This window comes from Triticum aestivum, unplaced genomic scaffold (assembly GCF_018294505.1).
Source record: "Triticum aestivum cultivar Chinese Spring unplaced genomic scaffold, IWGSC CS RefSeq v2.1 scaffold19489, whole genome shotgun sequence".
Taxonomy (NCBI): domain Eukaryota; kingdom Viridiplantae; phylum Streptophyta; class Magnoliopsida; order Poales; family Poaceae; genus Triticum; species Triticum aestivum.
The window spans coordinates 1-19,493 of NW_025225718.1; the positions used below are offsets into that span (position 1 = coordinate 1).

General features: G+C 43.7%; 1 protein-coding gene across 1 annotated transcript; it reads left to right on the plus strand.

Moving 5' to 3' along the window:
• Nucleotides 1-1,783: 1,783 nt before the first annotated feature.
• LOC123172328 (disease resistance protein Pik-2-like) lies at nt 1,784-6,813 on the plus strand. Its single transcript, XM_044589318.1, has 4 exons — nt 1,784-1,913; nt 2,025-2,092; nt 2,432-3,460; nt 4,523-6,813. Exons 3-4 carry the CDS (start codon nt 2,604-2,606, stop codon nt 6,501-6,503), a joined length of 2,838 nt encoding a protein of 945 aa, XP_044445253.1. The 5' UTR covers nt 1,784-1,913; nt 2,025-2,092; nt 2,432-2,603; the 3' UTR covers nt 6,504-6,813.
• The last annotated feature ends 12,680 nt before the right edge of the window (nt 6,814-19,493 follow it).

Consider the following 19,493-nt stretch of genomic DNA (forward strand, 5'->3'; position numbering starts at 1 on the left):
GGAGTGCTCTGCTCGCGGGCGAGGGGTATATATAGGCATCTCAATGGTCCCGGTTCGTGACATGAACCGGGACTAAAGGGTAGCCAGTTGTCCCGGTTCGAGCCACCAGCCGGGACCAATGGTGGTGGGCCAGGAGCCAGGCCCATTGGTCCCGGTTCGTCCCACCAACCGAGACCAAAAGGTCCAGACGAACCGGGACCAATGGCCCACATGGCCCGGCCGGCCCCCTGGGCTCACGAACTGGGACCAGTGCCCCCATGGGTCCCGGTTCTGAACTGAACCGGGACTAATGGGCTGACCCGGCCTGAACCAAAGCCCTCTTTTCTACTAGTGATATCAGAACAACGAAACATAGATGATAAAGGTACATGAGGGCTGGAGTCCCACCATTTATTTTGATTGAAACAGTGCGACGTCTTAAACTAACAAATTAATCCTTTACAAGATTTGCACAAGATAACAATAAGGAAAAAGATTACTGCAGATTGCTTTCCTAACTCTATGGAGCAACGCCATATATAATTCAAGTTTTAAAGTACGTTAAAATTGTTCAAACCCATGCCGCCTCAACATCATGCCTTCCTTTGATCTTACGAAAATATGAAAAGTCTATTCGGATTCCAATTATGTTTACCAAAGTGTTTTCTTTATTTAAGTTTAGTTCAAGATCGCCAAAGCCAAAAATTAAGCCTGAAGCGCTCATGACATGTTCTCATAGAAATCATCGATTAACTTGCTGAATGGATAACATGATTTCATCATTATTTGGCCAATTCTAAATAAATACTATGTACCATGCATAAAAAATGTCACTTTTTAAATAAACAAAAATTATATAACAAATCATCTGTACAATTGGTTTTAGTTTTCATATTATTAATCCAAAATTTCATGTTTCATAGAATCAAATCATATTAGTATATATTGCAACCTATTCCGCAGCAACGCGCGGGGTATTATCTAGTAGTTCCAATTATAGGTGCAAAAAATTCCAATTAAGGGATGACATGCTAGTAGTGGCCTCTCCCACATAAAAAATTGCTACCAGTCTAGTAACTCAAGCAATTGCTTAGGGACAATTCCGTAAGTCCTACCACCACTTCTCCACACTCGCTATATTAATTTAATTGTACTTTTATTAGAACAACACTTAACTTTATTTTTCACGTTTCTTATTGTCTTGCAAACCTATCCCTTTACACCTAGAAAGTACTTCTAGTTTTATTCTTGTTCTAGGTAAAGCGAACGTTAAGTGCGCGTAGAGTTGTATCGGTTGTCGATAGAACTTGAAGGGAATATAAGCGTTACCTTTAGCTTCTCTTTTGGTTCGACGCTCTTATTTATTAAAAGGGCTATAATTGATCCCCTGTACTTGTGAGTTATCAGTAGTAGTTGGTATAATGTCATCAGAATTGGAATTACCCATAACTGCATGGCCCGGCCTGGGTTATACAGGCCTGACACGGCACAACCTGGCTAGGCATGCTAACGGGTCGTGCCGGGCCTCCATGTGTGCTGCGCTCCCAGGCCCAGGCATGACAAATTAAACGGGCTGGCCCATCGACACGTTTAGTTGTCAGCCCACCTAGTATTTAGCCTATTGGGCTGCCTATTAGCCCATACAAAATAAAAAATCTTTGAAAAAAAAACCTAAATGGGTCGTGCCGGGCACGGCCCGATTAACAACGTGCGGACCGGGCATGCGTTCTAACGGACTGGCCTGCCACGGCCCAGTTGGCCAGGTATGGGGGGAAAAGGTCAACTATGTCCAATGTTGTCGGCCGGCCACGTCTCTAGGCCGCGGGACCTCAGTCCACAGAACGGGCAAACCCTTGGCCGCGTCGCGTGCTGCTCCGGCGACTTCCGTTGCATGCTTCCGGGCAACCCAGTCAAAGTCCGTCAGTACTCCACAGGTGCCCCTTTTCCTCTCCAGCTTCCTCTACCTCGCCGCTGCTCCTTTTCTTCTCCAGCTTTCTCGTTTTGAGAGTGGATCTGACTGTTTCGTGTTCCCTCTCGAATGGCAGTTGATGCGCTTGGCGTTACTGGGATTCTCGGCTATGGTCAAGTCTGAGGTCGTCGATGCTCCGGCCAGGTAATTGCGAGACCATTTTGATTTCGTTTCCATTTCAGGAAAATTGGGGATCTGGGATCTGCTAATCACGAGGACAGAGTTTGGGTTCTATAAATCCGTTTGGTTTTCTTATTAATTCCTGTTTTCTGTTTTGGAACTACAAACTGCTGTTTGTAAAATTTTGCTTTTTTATTTAAATTTTATCCCACAGGATATTTTTTTAGAGCAGATGGATATTTTTGGTAGGATTAGAGACAAAACTGTCCTACTTTGAAGTCAAAATTTTGAGCCCATTTAAATGGCAGTTTCGCTTGGGGATCGCATAGATTAATACTAATGCTGTACTTATTGTACTTGTAGCCAAACAATTGATTCACGAAGGTAGTCTGCTCTGCTGGTGTCTGCCATTGATGTGGCCTGCATCTGGTTCCATGCAACAAAGGCCTCCTCGGGTCTTACCTTCAGCTACTCGGGGCAGAAAGTTTCTGTGAAGAGATTCAGATAGTGAAGATCACAAAGTAAGAGCGACAAGATGGAGTTGGTAGTAGGTGCCTCAAACACTACCATGAGGTCTCTCCTGGGCAAGCTGGGTGGCCTTCTTGCCCAGGAGTATGCTCTGATGAGTGGAGTCCGTGGCGATGTTCAGTACATCAATGATGAGCTTGCAAGCATGCAGGCCTTTCTCCGTGACCTGAGCACTGCCCCAGACCGTCATGACAACCGGCTCAAGGACTGGATGAAGCAGATCCGTGACATGGGCTATGACATTGAAGATTGCATTGATGACTTTGCCCACCGCATCCCCCGAGATCCCAGCAGTGATTTCAAATGCTTATTCATCAGGACAAGATTCTACGAACTCCGGACGTGGTGGCCTCGCCGTAACATTGCGTCCAAGATTGCTGAACTCAAGGTGCGGGCGCAACAGATTGGTAAGCGCCGTAGACGATATGGAGTGGACAACCCAATCAACTTGAACAATGGTCCTCTTGTTCGTGCTGTTACGTACGAAATTGCTGAGCATCAGCTCACAGGCCATCAGCTCATTGTTACGAAGGAACCTGTGGGGGTGACGGCTGACATGAAGAAGCTCGAGGATTGGTTGGACTTGGACAAACCTGTTGAAATGTGTGATAAGGAGCGAATTGTTCTGTCCATAGCCGGATTTGGCGGCGTGGGGAAGACCACTATTGCGATGGCGTTGTACCAAAATGCCAGGGATAAATTTGATTGTCGGGCATCGGTCACAGTATCTCAAAACTATGATCAGGGTGCAGTGCTCAGGATGATTCTGAAACAAGTCAAGCCACACGAGAGTGATCCCAATATTGAAGGAAGGAGCCACAGCGAACTCATGGAAGAACTAAAAACTTATCTGGCCGAAAAGAGGTATTTGTAAATTGTTTCTTTGCTTCTTTGTCAATTGATTGTTTTTCTTTGGATAAATAAACTGAATGTTCCATCCACATTAAATCTAATAATCCTTGTCATAATAATTGGACACATTCACTCATTCTTCTGAAATGTTTAGCCAGCAATTGCCTTTGCAAAAATACCTTAAAATTTTAAACCTAGCTAGTGCCTAGTGAGAGATTTACGATCGTAGGCTGTCAAGCAATCACGTTAACTCTTATATAGAACTAAAATGCACAAGTATATAAGATGATGTCAGATAATGGAATTTGCCACTAATCAAACTAGTGAATACCTTGGCACTGCTGACATACCATTCTTATTGAGACAATGTCAGACAAAATTTCAGTTGAAAAGATTGGGGGACATAGAAAAGCCATTGTTTACACAAATTGATCCACCCACCAACTGTGCAATAGAAAGAGCATCAAGCTTGCCAGGACAGGCAGGGATGTCAAAAGTCTAAAATTAAGCAAGTGTTTCATTTTAATATCCTTAGCCAAATAAAGCCGGGTCTACCATATTTCACGACTAGGATCAGAAAAATATTGAAAAGGCAAAATCAAACTGACTACTGCTGATTCACTGTATTCATGACATCTGTATTCTCAGTAATAAGTTTGTCATCAATTACCAAAACCTGAAGCAATGGAGGTAGAGCTTGCACCAAGTAACTAACCATACAAACTAGCCATTACAAAGAATACAGAGTACAGTCTGCCAATTCAGGAACGATCTATCCCCTGCACACAGTAAATAATAGACCAGAGAAGATACACCAGACAACTTTTAGACAGCAAATTATAGACGTCAATGAATCAACGTTGATTCTTTTTTTTATCCTCTTGTAAATGTGCAACTATCGAGAACGTTGATTATTTTTTTATTTATTTTTGGTAAAAGAAGATGAATCAACGTTCTTGATAGTTGCACATTTACAAGAGGAGACACCTAGCACGCACTGTCTCCCGCGAAAGATAAACTTGGATAAGTGTATTTTGTCTTTTGCTGACGTGTATTGTTTCTTGTTATTGGTAGATATCTCCTCCTGATTGATGACATATGGTCTGCACAAACATGGGAGAATATCAGAAAATGCTTGCCACATAATGATAAAAAAGGCAGCAGAGTAATAGTGACTACAAGATTTCAGGCTGTTGGTAGTGCTGCTTGCTCACGAAGAGCAGAAATTAATTTTCTTCATTCAGTCGATTTTCTTAGTGATGAAGAGTCTAAAAAATTGTTTGATCAAAGTGTTTCTGAATCCAACAACAACATAGGTAGTGAGAAAGAACTCCCACCTGAAGATGTATGGAAAATATGCAGGGGTCTGCCTTTGGCCATAGTTACCATGGCTGGTATTGTTGCTAGCAACCCTCGCAAATCCATCAAAGACTGGAAAGAGGCATGTAACTCATTATTTCCAGAGTTGATGCCTTCTCTGACCCTGGATGGTGTTACAAGGATACTCGATTATTGCTACAATGATTTGCCTGCAGATCTCAGGACCTGCTCTTTGTACCTGAGCATATTTCCTAAGGGTTCAAAAATTAGTAGGAAGCGTTTCACCCGGAGGTTGATAGCCGAAGGTTTCGTTAGTGAGAAGCAAGGCTTGTCAGATGAAGAAGTTGCAGAAACATACTTTAATCAGCTGATAAAAAGGAAGATAATACGTCCAGTGGAGCACAGCAGCAACGGGAAGATAAAAAGCTTTCAAGTGCATGATATGGTCCTTGAATATATTGTTTCGAAGTCAAGCGAAGAGAATTTTATTACTGTGGTTGGTGGCCACTGGCTGGTGCCAATGCCGACCAATAAAATCCGCCGACTCTCTGTACAAAGCAGTGGTTCTGAGCATGGGAATTCAACGAAACACATGAACTTATCGCAAGTGCGATCTCTGACCATGTTCCGGAGCCTAGACCAACTTCATTTCCATTCTTTCAATAATGGAATTTTACAAGTCCTGGATCTTGAGGGTTGCAAGGGTTTGAAAGAGAAACATCTGAATGACATGTGTAGAATGCTTGTACTGAAGTATTTGAGCCTTAGGCAGACAGATATTTCCAAAATACCCTCTAAGATTGCAAAACTCGAGTACCTAGAAACTCTTGACCTAAGGGAGACGAATGTTACTGAGCTCCCAAAATCTGCAGGACAGCTCAAACGGATAATTAATATATTTGGCGGGAATAAAAGCTCAAGGAAGGGTTTAAAGTTGCCTCAAGAGATAACTAAGGAGACAATGAAAGCACTCCGTGTACTGTCAGGGATCGAGATTGATGACAAATCAACAGGTGTTGCTGGCCTCCATCAATTGACGGGGCTTAGGAAGCTTGCAATTTACAAGCTCAGATTACAGAAGGGTAGTGAAACCTTGACACAGTTAGGCTCTGCTATCGAGTATCTTGGCAGCTGTGGTCTGCAGACTCTGGTGCTCAACGACGAGGGATCTGATTTTATCAACTTGTTGGACACCATGTCCGGCGCACCTCCAAGATACCTCAGTGCCCTTGAGCTCTCTGGCAATTTGAAAGATGTTCCCCAGTGGATTACCAAACTCAGTAACCTCAACAAGTTGACCCTTTCTGTGACAGTTCTCCGGACAGATACTTTTGTGCTCCTGCGCGACCTGCCTTTGTTGTTTTCCCTCACCTTTTCGCTGAGTGCAGCGAAGCAGGATGAGGCCATAGTGGACATCATTGATGATAACAAATCACAGTCTGGTGGGGTAATCTACGTTCCAGGTGAGGGATTCAAGAGTCTTAAGCTGCTTCGCTTCTTTGCACCTCTAGTGCCAAAGCTGAGCTTCCCAGAAGATGCAATGCCAGCACTTGAAAGGATCGAGATGCGGTTCGAAGCCTTTGAGGGCCTTTTCGGTGTTGACACCCTGAAAAGTCTCAAGGAGGTGCACCTCAGAGTCAATAGCACAGCAGATGACATAACCAACTTCATAGTAGATGATTTGAAGGCCATCAAGGCGCCAAAGATAATCGTGGATCATGTTATCAGCAGCTGAAATATGGCATTCTCATGGAGCGCTTACTCATCATCCATCTTTACCCTCTGTTTGTCGAGATTACTGGTTTAGTTTGTGCCATTCGTACTTCAATAAAAACAGGACACTGCTGCGTGCCTGTAAGCCACAAGACTCTTATGATTTTTGCTTGTGAAATTCGAACGTTATTTCGTTTTGGGCTTGTAAGTTAATTTGACTTTAACTTGAAACTGTGAGCGTTTGTCAAAGATATTTGTATTACCGATCATGAGAAAACTTTCCGCATGAAGTGATTTGTTATACTTGTCCACATGTTTGGACGAACACCGTATCTCTTCCTGTTCATGTCCTTCCTCCGTACGTGTTGTCGGTTTTGGTTATGTCCATTGTTAATGTTTTTGAAGTAGAATAGAACCAGCTTCTGATATCTCAAGATTAGAGCTTCTGGTTATGTGAAATCTCATGTTCTTTTTTCTCTGTCAGTACTGATTTTACAACTTGGTAAAATACTCCTACATGCAGTGTTTTTTTCCAATGCAGATTATTTAGTTATCTTGTTTTTTGCATTGGTGGTCATATTACCAAGCAGGATGAAAGTGGCAGGGGAGGGGAAAGCTCTTTCTCTGCTTTCAGTGTCTTCCATGGCAGGAGGTGAGCTTTCTACCAAGTGATTGGCCATCATAAATTACTCCCGCCATTCATAAATATAAGTCTTTTTAGAGATTCCATTACGGACTACGCACGGAACAAAACAAGTGCATCTATAATCTAAAACCCGTCTATATACATCCGGATTGAATCTCTAAAAGGACTTATATTTTGAAACTGAGGGAGTAGCAAAGATCCCATGGCTGTAGCTGTTTGTCTACCAAAATCAACAAGATGCCTGTCAATCCGAGGACACGGGTGAATTGAATTTGCACGATCTACTGGTGGTTGTCTACTGCATTGCAATCTTTTTTTTACCAAATACGTACTGTAGTAGAAACTTGATGGAGAGCCAGGCTGTTTAGAGTTTTGACCACAGTGATCTGGTGCGATACCACCATCAATGCACCACACGTGCAAAGCCTATATACAAACCTAACCAAGAGATGCTTGCTGCTGCAACGACTGTAAACTACTCTGCCGACCTTACTACGCCACGTCTCCCATATACACTTTGCAATAGGTCTCTGTTTCTCCTCCGCCTTGCTCCAAATCACCCCCCTCCTTTTTTTTCTTACGGAAATTCACTCCCCTCCTTCGGAGGGTTTCTCCTCGCCATTTGCGCTTCTCACCTTCTGCCTGTCATCTTCCCACAAAATTCAGAGCTACATGCAGGCAGATACGATAGTGATACTTGCTGGTCTTGTTATGTACTCCCTCCATTTTAAAATATAGTGCGCCCACGCTTTTCGAGATTCAACTTTAACCATAGATTTGACCAACGAGACCAATTGCGTCGGGAGAAAAAATTATATAATTGAAAACTTCTTTTGAAATTCACTAGTATAACATTTGCTCCCGCCGCAGTCGGTCTCGTTGGATAAATTTATGGTCAAAGTTGAAGCACGAAAATAGAGAAAGTGTGCGAGAGCGGAAACGTCTTACCCTATCATGGGCGACGTGTTGCATGTTATATGGAGGTGTGCGAGACCTGATACACGTACAATCTGTTGGAGATACAACTTGGAGAAGAAGGAAGATACAAGAGATAAGGCAGCCGGTTACAACTGAATATAAGATAAATACGTGCGCCTACCTACCTCTATCTATCTCCTAACTAAGAGAATATATCTCCAATATGACCAGATACATTGTATGTTTAACACCTTCCCTTAATCACAACTTGGTCAAGTTGAGATTATGCTTGAAATCTTCAAAACCCCTCACAGGTAAGGCCTTTGTGAATCCATCTGCTACTTGATCTCTGGAGTGTACAAACCGGATATCAAGCTTCTTCTGAGCAACTCTTTCTCTGACAAAATGGAAATCAATTTCTATATGCTTTGTTCTGGCATGAAAGACTGGATTTGCAGAGAGGTAGGTGGCACCAAGGTTATCACACCATAGACATGGAACTTGTGTAGTTTTCACACCAAGCTCCTTCAACATGGATTGAACCCATATGATCTCTGCTGTAGCATTTGCTAATGCTTTATATTCTGCCTCTGTACTTGATCTAGAGACAGTAGCCTGTTTTCGTGCACACCATGATATTAAGTTGGGTCCAAAAAACACAGCAAACCCACCAGTTGACCTTCTGTCATCCAAGCATCCTGCCCAATCAGAGTCAGAGAAGGCACTGACAAGAGTAGAGGGTGACTTGCTAAAATTCAGACCAATGCTCAAAGTGTTCTTAACATATCTGACTATACGTTTTGCAGCTGTCAAGTGAACAGTAGTAGGTGCATGCAGAAACTGACATACTTTATTAACAGCAAAGGAGATGTCAGGCCTGGTGAGAGTGAGATACTGCAATGCTCCTACTAAACTCCTATATCTCGTGCTGCCCTCTTGATCCAAGAGTGTCCCTTCTGTAAGAGACAATTTTTCTGAACTAGATAAAGGAGTGGGTGAGGGCTTACAACCTTGTAAACCAGCCTTTTTAACCAGATCAGTTGCATATTTTTCCTGAGAGAGATGAAGCCCACCCTTGTGTCTCTTCACCTCAATTCCAAGAAAGAAATGCAGGTTTCCAAGATCTTTCAAAGCAAAGTCTGCACTCAAGTCCTTTAACAATCCTGTGATTGCTTCATCAGATGAGCTTGTCACAATAATATCATCAACATATATGAGAACAAATATGCATGTGTTGTACTTATTATATATGAACAATGAGGTGTCAGACTTAGATGGAATAAAGCCAAGTGCCTGCATTTTATGACAGAGACGAGAATACCACGCTCTTGGGGCTTGCTTTAGTCCATATAGAGCTTTGTCAAGCTTGCAAACATAGGAGGGAGCATTTTTGCTTTCAAACCCAGGAGGTTGCCTCATGTACACTTCCTCTTCCAGAACACCATGAAGAAACACGTTCTGTACATCTAATTGCCTCAGACTCCATCCTCTGGACACAGCAATAGAAAGAACAAGACGGATGGTAGCAGCTTTAACAACCGGACTAAAAGTGTCCTCGTAGTCTATACCATACCATTGCTTGAAGCCTTTTGCAACGAGCCTAGCCTTATAACGATCAATGGTTCCATCGGATTTTATTTTAATCCTGAACACCCACTTGCAATCAATAAGATTTTTACCGTGTTGTGGAGGAACCAAGTGTCATGTCTTGTTTTTCTCTAGAGCTTTGTACTCTTCACACATTGCCTTTTTCCATTCTTCATTGCCGAGAGCTTCTTCAAGAGTGCTGGGCTCGCCCGGTTCTCCTGTAGAGCAGACCAAACCATACTTGGTTATGTGTTTGTAATTTAAAGGTTGAACTACCCCTTGTTGAAGCCTTGTGCGACGTGGAGGTGCGGGAGAGCTCGTAGCAGCCGCAGAAGATCCCGTCGCCCCTTCTGGAGACAGGACAACACCATACTCCGAGGTGGATCCGCCTGCAGCAGCTGATTCAAGCCGAATATGATCTTTTGTGGCAACGGGCCGAGGCGCTGGTGACGCGGGCTGAGGCGCTGGTGACATGAGAGCCATAGAAGATCCGGGCCACCTGGCGGACTCATCATGAGCCAATGACGACGTGGGCCCGTTGGAATCTGGCGTGGCCTCGATGCGCGTCTGACGGACGGCAGAGCGCCGCTTGTGGCATGCAGGTTGGGCCGCAAAATGCGTGCGACCTGGCCACCATCGAGCGGCCGCATGGCAGTTGGTGATTGGTGCGGGCCGGAGGGCGTGCCTCGCCCAGTCGGAGCTGGCCGCGTGTCAAGCGGCGGGTTGATAGCGCGCGTGCGGCCAACTATGTCGGGCGCGTTGGCTGGCGCGTCTGGTTGGTCTGCTGTAGATCCGCCGCTGTCACCTGGCACGGATCCTGGAGCTGATTGCCTGGCCCACTAAAACGGCAATCCCGAGGGGGATATGTTCCCCTCGCTGCGGCACATGCGATATGGCCCGTCCGGAGCGATTTCTTCACCATTTTCTTCGCCGTTTTCGCCCCCTGGTTCACCTGTAACATCACCAGACGACTCATGCGCACTGTTTAGAGGGTTAGCCAACATATGATCATCACAATTGTTAACGCCCCCTTGATCATAGCTAAGGAGATTTGGAGGTAACAAGAGAATTTCTTTTTGAAGAAGGGCACCGGCATTCGGGTGAAGCTCAGAGAAGGGAAACTTGGTCTCATCAAAGACAACGTCTCGTGATATATAAACACGACCCGTGGAGATTGAAGGAAATATGCCCTAGAGGCAATAGTAAAGTTATTATTTATTTCCTTATTTCATGATAAATGTTTATTATTCATGCTAGAATTGTATTAACCGGAAACATGATACATGTGTGAATACATAGACAAACATATAGTCACTAGTATGCCTCTACTTGACTAGCTCGTTAATCAAAGATGGTTATGTTTCCTAACCATAGACATGTGTTGTCATTTGATTAACGGGATCACGTCATTAGGAGAATGATGTGATTGACATGACCCATTCCGTTAGCCTAGCACTTGATCGTTTAGTATGTTGCTATTGCTTTCTTCATGACTTATACAAAGTTCCTGCAACTATGAGATTGTGCAACTCCCGTTTACCGGAAGAATACTTTGTGTGCTACCAAACGTCACAACGTAACTGGGTGATTATAAAGGTGCTCTACAGGTGTTTCCGAAGGTACATGTTGGGTTGGCATAATTCGAGATTAGGCTTTGTCACTCCGATTGTCGGAGAGGTATCTCTGGGCCCTCTCGGTAATACTCATCACCTAAGCCTTGCAAGCATTGTAACTAATGAGTTAGTTATAAGATGATGTGTTATGGAACGAGTAAAGAGACTTGCCGGTAACGAGATTGAACTAGGTATTGGATACCGACGATCAAATCTCAGGCAAGTAACATACCGATGACAAAGGGAACAACGTATGTTGTTATGCGGTTTGACCGATAAAGATCTTCGTAGAATATGTAGGAACCAATATGGGCATCCAGGTTCCGCTATTGGTTATTGACCGAGAATAGTTCTAGGTCATGTCTACATAGTTCTCGAACCCGTAGGGTCCACACGCTTAACGTTACAATGACAGTTTTATTATGAGTTTACAAGTTTTGATGTACCGAAGTTTGTTCGGAGTCCCGGATGTGATCACGGACATGACGAGGAGTCTCGAAATGGTCGAGACATAAAGATTGATATATTGGACGACTATATTCGGACACCGGAAGTGTTCCGGGTGATTTCGGAGAAAACCGGAGTGCCGGAGGGTTACCGGAACCCCTCCCGGAGAGTTAATGGGCCACATGGGCCTTGGTGGGAAGAGAGAGGGGCGGCCAGGAAGGGCCGTGCGCCCCCTCTCCCTCTGGTCCGAATTGGACTAGGAGGGGGGGCGGCGCCCCCCTCTTTCCTTCCCCTCCTCTCCCCCTTCCTTCCCCTCCTAGTAGGAGTAGGAAAGGAGGAGTCCTACTCCTACTAGGAGGAGGACTCCTCCTCCTGGCGCGCCCAACAAGGGCCAGCCGGCCTCCCCCCTCCCTCCTTTATATACGGGGGCAGGGGGCACCCCACAACAACACAAGTTGATCTACGGATCATTCCTTAGCCGTGTGCGGTGCCCCCCTCCACCATATTCCACCTCGGTCATATCGTCGCGGAGTTTAGGTGAAGCCCTGTGCCGGTAGAACATCATCATCGTCACCATGCTGTCGTGCCGACGGAACTCATCCCCGAAGCTTTGCTGGATCGGAGCCCGGGGATCGTCATCGAGCTGAACGTGTGCTGAAATCGGAGGTGCCGTACGTTCGGTGCTTGGATCGGTCGGATCGTGAAGACGTACGACTACATCAACCGCGTTGTCATAATGCTTCCGCTTACGGTCTACGAGGGTACGTGGACGAACACTCTCCCCTCTCGTTGCTATGCATCACCATGATCTTGCGTGTGCGTAGGAAATTTTTGAAACTACTGCGTTCCCCAACAGTGGCATCCGAGCCTGGTTTTATGCGTTGATGTTATATGGACGAGTAGAACACAAGTGAGTTGTGGGCGATACAAGTCATACTGCTTACCAGCATGTCATACTTTGGTTCGGCGGTATTGTGAGATGAAGCGGCCCGGACCGACATTACGCGTACGCTTACGCGAGACTGGTTTCACCTTTACAAGCACTCGTGCTTAAAGGTGGCTGGCAGGTGTCTGTCTCTCTCACTTTAGCTGAATCGAGTGTGGCTACCCCCGGTCCTTGCAAAGGTTAAAACAGCACCAACTTGACAAACTATCGTTGTGGTTTTTATGCGTAGGTAAGAACGGTTCTTGCTAAAAGCCCGTAGCAGCCACGTAAAATTTGCAACAACAAAGTAGAGGACGTCTAACTTGTTTTTGCAGGGCATGTTGTGATGTGATATGGTCAAGACGTGATGCTATATTTTATTGTATGAGATGATCATGTTTTGTAACCGAAGTTATCGGCAACTGGCAGGAGCCATATGGTTGTCGCTTTATTGTATGAAATGCAAACACCCTGTAATTGCTTTACTTTATCACTAAGCAGTAGCGATAGTCGTAGAAGCAATAGTTGGCGAGACGACAACGATGCTACGATGGAGATCCAGGTGTCGCGCCGGTGACGATGGTGATCATGACGTGCTTCGGAGATGGAGATCACAAGCACAAGATGATGATGGCCATATCATATCACTTATATTGATTGCATGTGATGCTTATCATTTATGCATCTTATCTTGCTTTGATTGACGGTAGCATTTTAAGATGATCTCTCACTAAAATTATCAAGAAGTGTTCTCCCTGAGTATGCACCGTTTCCAAAGTTCGTCGTGCCCAGACACCACGTGATGATCGGGTGTGATAAGCTCTACGTCCATCTACAACGGGTGCAAGCCAGTTTTGCACACGCAGAATACTCAGGTTAAACTTGACGAGCCTAGCATATGCAGATATGGCCTCGGAACACGGAGACCGAAAGGTCGAGCGTGAATCATATAGTAGATATGATCAACATATTGATGTTCACCGTTGAAACTACTCCATCTCACGTGACGATCGGACATGGTGTAGTTGATATAGATCACGTAATCACTTAGAGGATTAGAGGGATGTCTATCTAAGTGGGAGTTCTTAAGTAATATGATTAATTGAACTTAAATTTATCATGAACTTAGTCCTGGTAGTATTTTGCAAATTATGTTGTAGATCAATAGCTTGCGTTGTTGCTTTCATATGTTTATTTTGATATGTTCCTAGAGAAAATTGTGTTGAAAGATGTTAGTAGCAATGATGCAGATTGGATCCGTGATCTGAGGTTTATCCTCATTGCTGCACAGAAGAATTATGTTCTTGATGCACCACTAGGTGACAGACCTATTGCAGGAGCAGATGCAGACGTTATGAACGTTTGGCTAGCTCAATATGATGACTACTTGATAGTTTAGTGCACCATGCTTAACGGCTTAGAATCGGGACTTCAAAGATGTTTTGAACGTCATGGACCATATGAGATGATCCAGGAATTAAAGTTAATATTTCAAGCAAATACCCGAGTTGAGAGATATGAAGTCTCCAACAAGTTCTATAGCTAAAAGATGGAGGAGAATTGCTCAACTAGTAAGCATGTGCTCAGATTGTCTGGGTACTTCAATCACTTGAATCAAGTGGGAGTTAATCTTCCAGATAAGATAGTGATTGACAGAATTCTCTAGTCACCATCACTAAGTTACTAGAACTTCGTGATGAACTATAGTATGCAAGGGATGACGAAAACAATTCCCGAGCTCTTTGTGATGTTGAAATCGACGAAGGTAGAAATCAAGAAAGAGCATCAAGTGTTGATGATTGACAAGACCACTAGTTTCAAGAAAAGGGCAAAGGGAAAGAAAGGGAAACTTCAAGTAGAATGGCAAACAAGTTGTCACTCCCGTGAAGAAGACCAAAGCTGGACCAAAGCCTGAAACTGAGTGCTTACACTGCAAAGAAAATGGTCACTGGAAACGGAAATAGCTTGAATGTTTGGTGGATAAGAAGGATGGCAAAGTGAACAAGGGTATATTTGATATACAGGTTATTGATGTGTACCTTACTAGTGTTTATAGTAGCCCCTGAGTATTTGATACTTGTTCGGTTGCTAAATATTAGTAACTCAAAACAGGAGTTACAGAATAAACAGAGACTAGTTGAGGGTGAAGTGACGATGTGTGTTGGAAATAGTTCCAAGATTGATATGATCATCATCACACTCTCCCTACACTTTCGAGATTTGTGTAGAACCTAAATAAATGTTATTTGGCGTTTGCGTTGAGCATGAATATGATTTGATCATGTTTATTGCAATACGGTTATTCATTTAAAATCAGAGAATAATTGTTGTTCTGTTTACATGAATAAAACCTTCAATGGTCATATACCCAATGAAAATAGTTTGTTGGATCTCGATCGTTGTGATACAAATATTCATAATATTGATGCCAAAAGATGCAAAGTTAATAATGATAGTGCAACTTATTTGTGGCACTGCCGTTTGGGTCATATCGGTGTAAAGCGCATGAAGAAACTCCATAAAGATGGATTTTCGGAATCACTTGGTTATGAATCATTTGATGCTTACGAACCGTGCCTTTTGGAACAATGGAACGAGCTACTGACTTGTTGGAAATAATACATACCGATGTATGTGATTCAGTGAGTGTTGATGCTCGTGGCAAGTATCGTTATTTTCTGACCTTCACAAGATGATTTGAGCAGATATGGGTATATCTACTTAATGAAACACAAGTCTGAAACATTTGAAAAGTTCAAAGAATTTCAGAGTGAAGTGGAGAATTATCGTAACAAGAAAATAAAGTTTCTGCAATTTGATCACGGAGACAAATATTTGAGTTACGAGTTTGGTCTTCAATTAAAACAATGTGGAATAGTTTCACAAATTCATGCCACCTGGAACACCACAGCTTAATGGTGTGTCCGAACGTCATAACAGTACTTTATTGGATATAGTGCAATCTATGATGTCTCTTACCGGTTTACCACTATCGTTTTGGGGTTATGCATTAAACACAGCTACATTCACTTTAAATAGGGCACCATCAGAATCCGTTGAGACGATGCCTTATGAACTGTGGTTTGGCGAGAAACCAAAGTTGTCGTTTCTTAAAGTTTGGGGTTGCGATGCTTATGTGAAAAAGTTTTCACCTGATAAGCTCGAACCCAAATCGGAGAAGTGCGTCTTCATAGAATACCCAAAGGTAACTATTGAGTACACCTTCTATCTCAGATCCGAAAGCAAGATCCGTTGCTAAGATGGATCCTTTCTAGAGAAGGAGTTTCTCTCGAAAGAAGTGAGTGGGAGGAAACTAGAACTTGATGAGGTAATTGTACCTTCTCCCTTATTGGAAAGTAGTTCATCACAGAAATTAGTTCCAGTGATGCCTACACCGATTAGTGAGGAAGTTAATGATAATGATCATGAAGCTTCAGATCAAGTTACTACCGAACCTCGTAGGTCTTCCAGAATAAGATCCGCACCAAAGTGGTACGGTAATCCCATTCTAGAAGTCATGTTACTAGACCATGATGAACCTACGAACTATGAGGAAGCGATGATGAGCCCAGATTCCGCGAAATGGTTTGAGGCCATGAAATCTGAGATAGGATCCATGTACGAGAACAAAGTGTGGACTTTGGTGGACTTGCCCGATGATCAGCAAACCATAAGAAATAAATGGATCTTCAAGAGGAAGACGGACGTTGATATTAGTGTTACTATCTACAAAGCTTGACTTGTCGCAAAAAGGTTTTTGACAAGTTCAAGGTGTTGACTACAATGAGATTTTCTCAACTGTAGCGATGCTTAAGTCTGTCCAAATCATGTTAGCAATTTCCACATTTTATGAAATCTGGCAAATGGATGTCAAAACTGCATTCCTTAATGGTTTTCTTAAAGAAGAGTTGTATATGATGCAACCGGAAGGTTTTGTCAATCCTAAAGGTGCTAACAAAATGTGCAAGCTCCAGCGATCCATCTATGGACTGGTGCAAGCATCTCGGAGTTGGAATATATGCTTTGATGAGTTGATCAAAGCATATGGTTTTATGCAGACTTTTGAAGAAGCCTGTATTTACAAGAAAGTGAGTGGGAGCTCTGTAGCATTTCTATTATTATATGTGGATGACATATTGTTAATTGGAAATGATATGGAAATTCTGGATAGCATGAAAGGATACTTGAGTAAGAGTTTTTTCAAAGGAAGACCTCGGTGAAGCTGCTTACACATTGAGCATCAAGATCTATATAGATAGATCAAGACGCTTGATAAGATTTTTCAATGAGTACATACCTTGATAAATTTTTGAAATAGTTCAAAATGGAACAGTCAAAGAAGGAGTTCTTGCCTGTGTTACAAGGTGTGAAGTTGAGTAAGACTCAAGACCCGACCATTGCAGAAAATAGAAAGAGAATGAAAAGTCATTCCCTATGCCTCAGTCATAGGTTCTATAAAGTATGCTATGCTGTGAACCAGACCTATTGTATACCTTGCTCTGTGTTTGGCAAAGGAATACAATTTTGATCTAATAAGTAGATCGCTGGACATGGATCAAGAATATCCTTAGTGAGGACTAAGGAGATGTTTCTTGATTATGGAGGTGATAAAAGAGCCCGTCGTTAAAGTTACAACGATGCAAGCTTTTACACCAATCCAGATGACTCTAAGTCTCAATCTGAATACATATTGGAAGTGGGAGCAATTAGCTAGAGTAGCTCCGTGCAGAGCATTGTGGACATAGAATATTTGCGAAATACATACGGCTCTGAATATGACAGACCCGTTGACTAAGCTTCTCTCACGAGCAAAACATGATCATACCTTAGTACTCTTTTGGGTGTTAATCACATAGCAATGTGAACTAGATTATTGACTCTAGTAAACCCTTTGGGTGTTGATCACATGATGATGTGAACTATGGGTATTAATCACATGCAGATGTGAATATTGGTGTTAAATCACATAGCGATGTGAACTAGATTATTGACTCTAGTGCAAGTGGGAGACTGAAGGAAATATGCCCTAGAGGCAATAGTAAAGTTATTATTTATTTCCTTATTTAATGATAAATGTTTATTATTCATGCTAGAATTGTATTAATCGGAAACATGATACATGTGTGAATACATAGACAAACATATAGTCACTAGTATGCCTCTACTTGACTAGCTCGTTAATCAAAGATGGTTATGTTTCCTAACCATAGACATGTGTTGTCATTTGATTAACGGGATCACGTCATTAGGAGAATGATGTGATTGACATGACCCATTCCGTTAGCCTAGCACTTGATCGTTTAGTATGTTGCTATTGCTTTCTTCATGACTTATACAAAGTTCCTGCAACTATGAGATTGTGCAACTCCCATTTACCGGAAGAACACTTTGCGTGCTACCAAACGTCACAACGTAACTGGGTGATTATAAAGGTTCTCTATAGGTGTTTCCGAAGGTACATGTTGGGTTGGCATAATTCGAGATTAGGTTTTGTCACTCCGATTGTCGGAGAGGTATCTCTGGGCCCTCTCGGTAATACTCATCACCTAAGCCTTGCAAGCATTGTAACTAATGAGTTAGTTATAAGATGATGTGTTACAGAACGAGTAAAGAGACTTGCTGGTAACGAGATTGAACTAGGTATTGGATACCGACGATCAAATCTCGGGCAAGTAACATACCGATGACAAAGGGAACAACGTATGTTGTTATGCGGGTTGACTGATAAAGATCTTCGTAGAATATGTAGGAACCAATATGGGCATCCAGGTTCCGCTATTGGTTATTGACCGAGAATAGTTCTAGGTCATGTCTACATAGTTCTCGAACCCGTAGGGTCCGCACGCTTAACGTTACGATGACAGTTTTATTATGAGTTTACAAGTTTTGATGTACCGAAGTTTGTTCGGAGTCCCGGATGTGATCACGGACATGACGAGGAGTCTCGAAATGGTCGAGACATAAAGATTGATATATTGGACGACTATATTCGGACACCGGAAGTGTTCCGGGTGATTTCAGAGAAAACCGGAGTGCTGGAGGGTTACCGGAACCCCTCCCGGAGAGTTAATGGGCCACATGGGCCTTGGTGGGAAGAGAGAGGGGCGGCCAGGAAGGGCCGCGCGCCCCCTCTCCCTCTGGTCCGAATTGGACTAGGAGGGGGGCGCCCCCCTCTTTCCTTCCCCTCCTCTCCCCCTTCCTTCCCCTCCTAGTAGGAGTAGGAAAGGAGGAGTCCTACTCCTACTAGGAGGAGGACTCCTCCTCCTGGCGCGCCCAACAAGGGTCGGCCGGCCTCCCCCCTCCCTCCTTTATATACGGGGGCAGGGGGCACCCCACAACAACACAAGTTGATCTACGGATCGTTCCTTAGCCGTGTGCGGTGCCCCCCTCCACCATATTCCACCTTGGTCATATCGTCGCGGAGTTTAGGCGAAGCCCTGCGCCGGTAGAACATCATCATCATCACCACGCCGTCGTGCTGACGGAACTCATCTCCGAAGCTTTGCTGGATCGGAGCCCGGGGATCGTCATCGAGCTGAACGTGTGCTGAACTCGGAGGTGCCGTACGTTCGGTGCTTGGATCGGTCGAATCGTGAAGACATACGACTACATCAACCGCGTTGTCACGCTTCCACTTACGGTCTACGAGGGTACGTGGACGAACACTCTCCCCTCTCGTTGCTATGCATCACCATGATCTTGCGTGTGCGTAGGAAATTTTTGAAATTACTGCGTTCCCCAACAGAGATGTCAAGGCAGTTTACACCCTTGTGTTGTGCACTATAGCCAAGGAAAGCACATTTCTTGGAGCGAAATATTAGTTTGCGTTTGTTGTAGGGACGTAAGTTTGGCCAACATGCACAGCCAAAAACACGG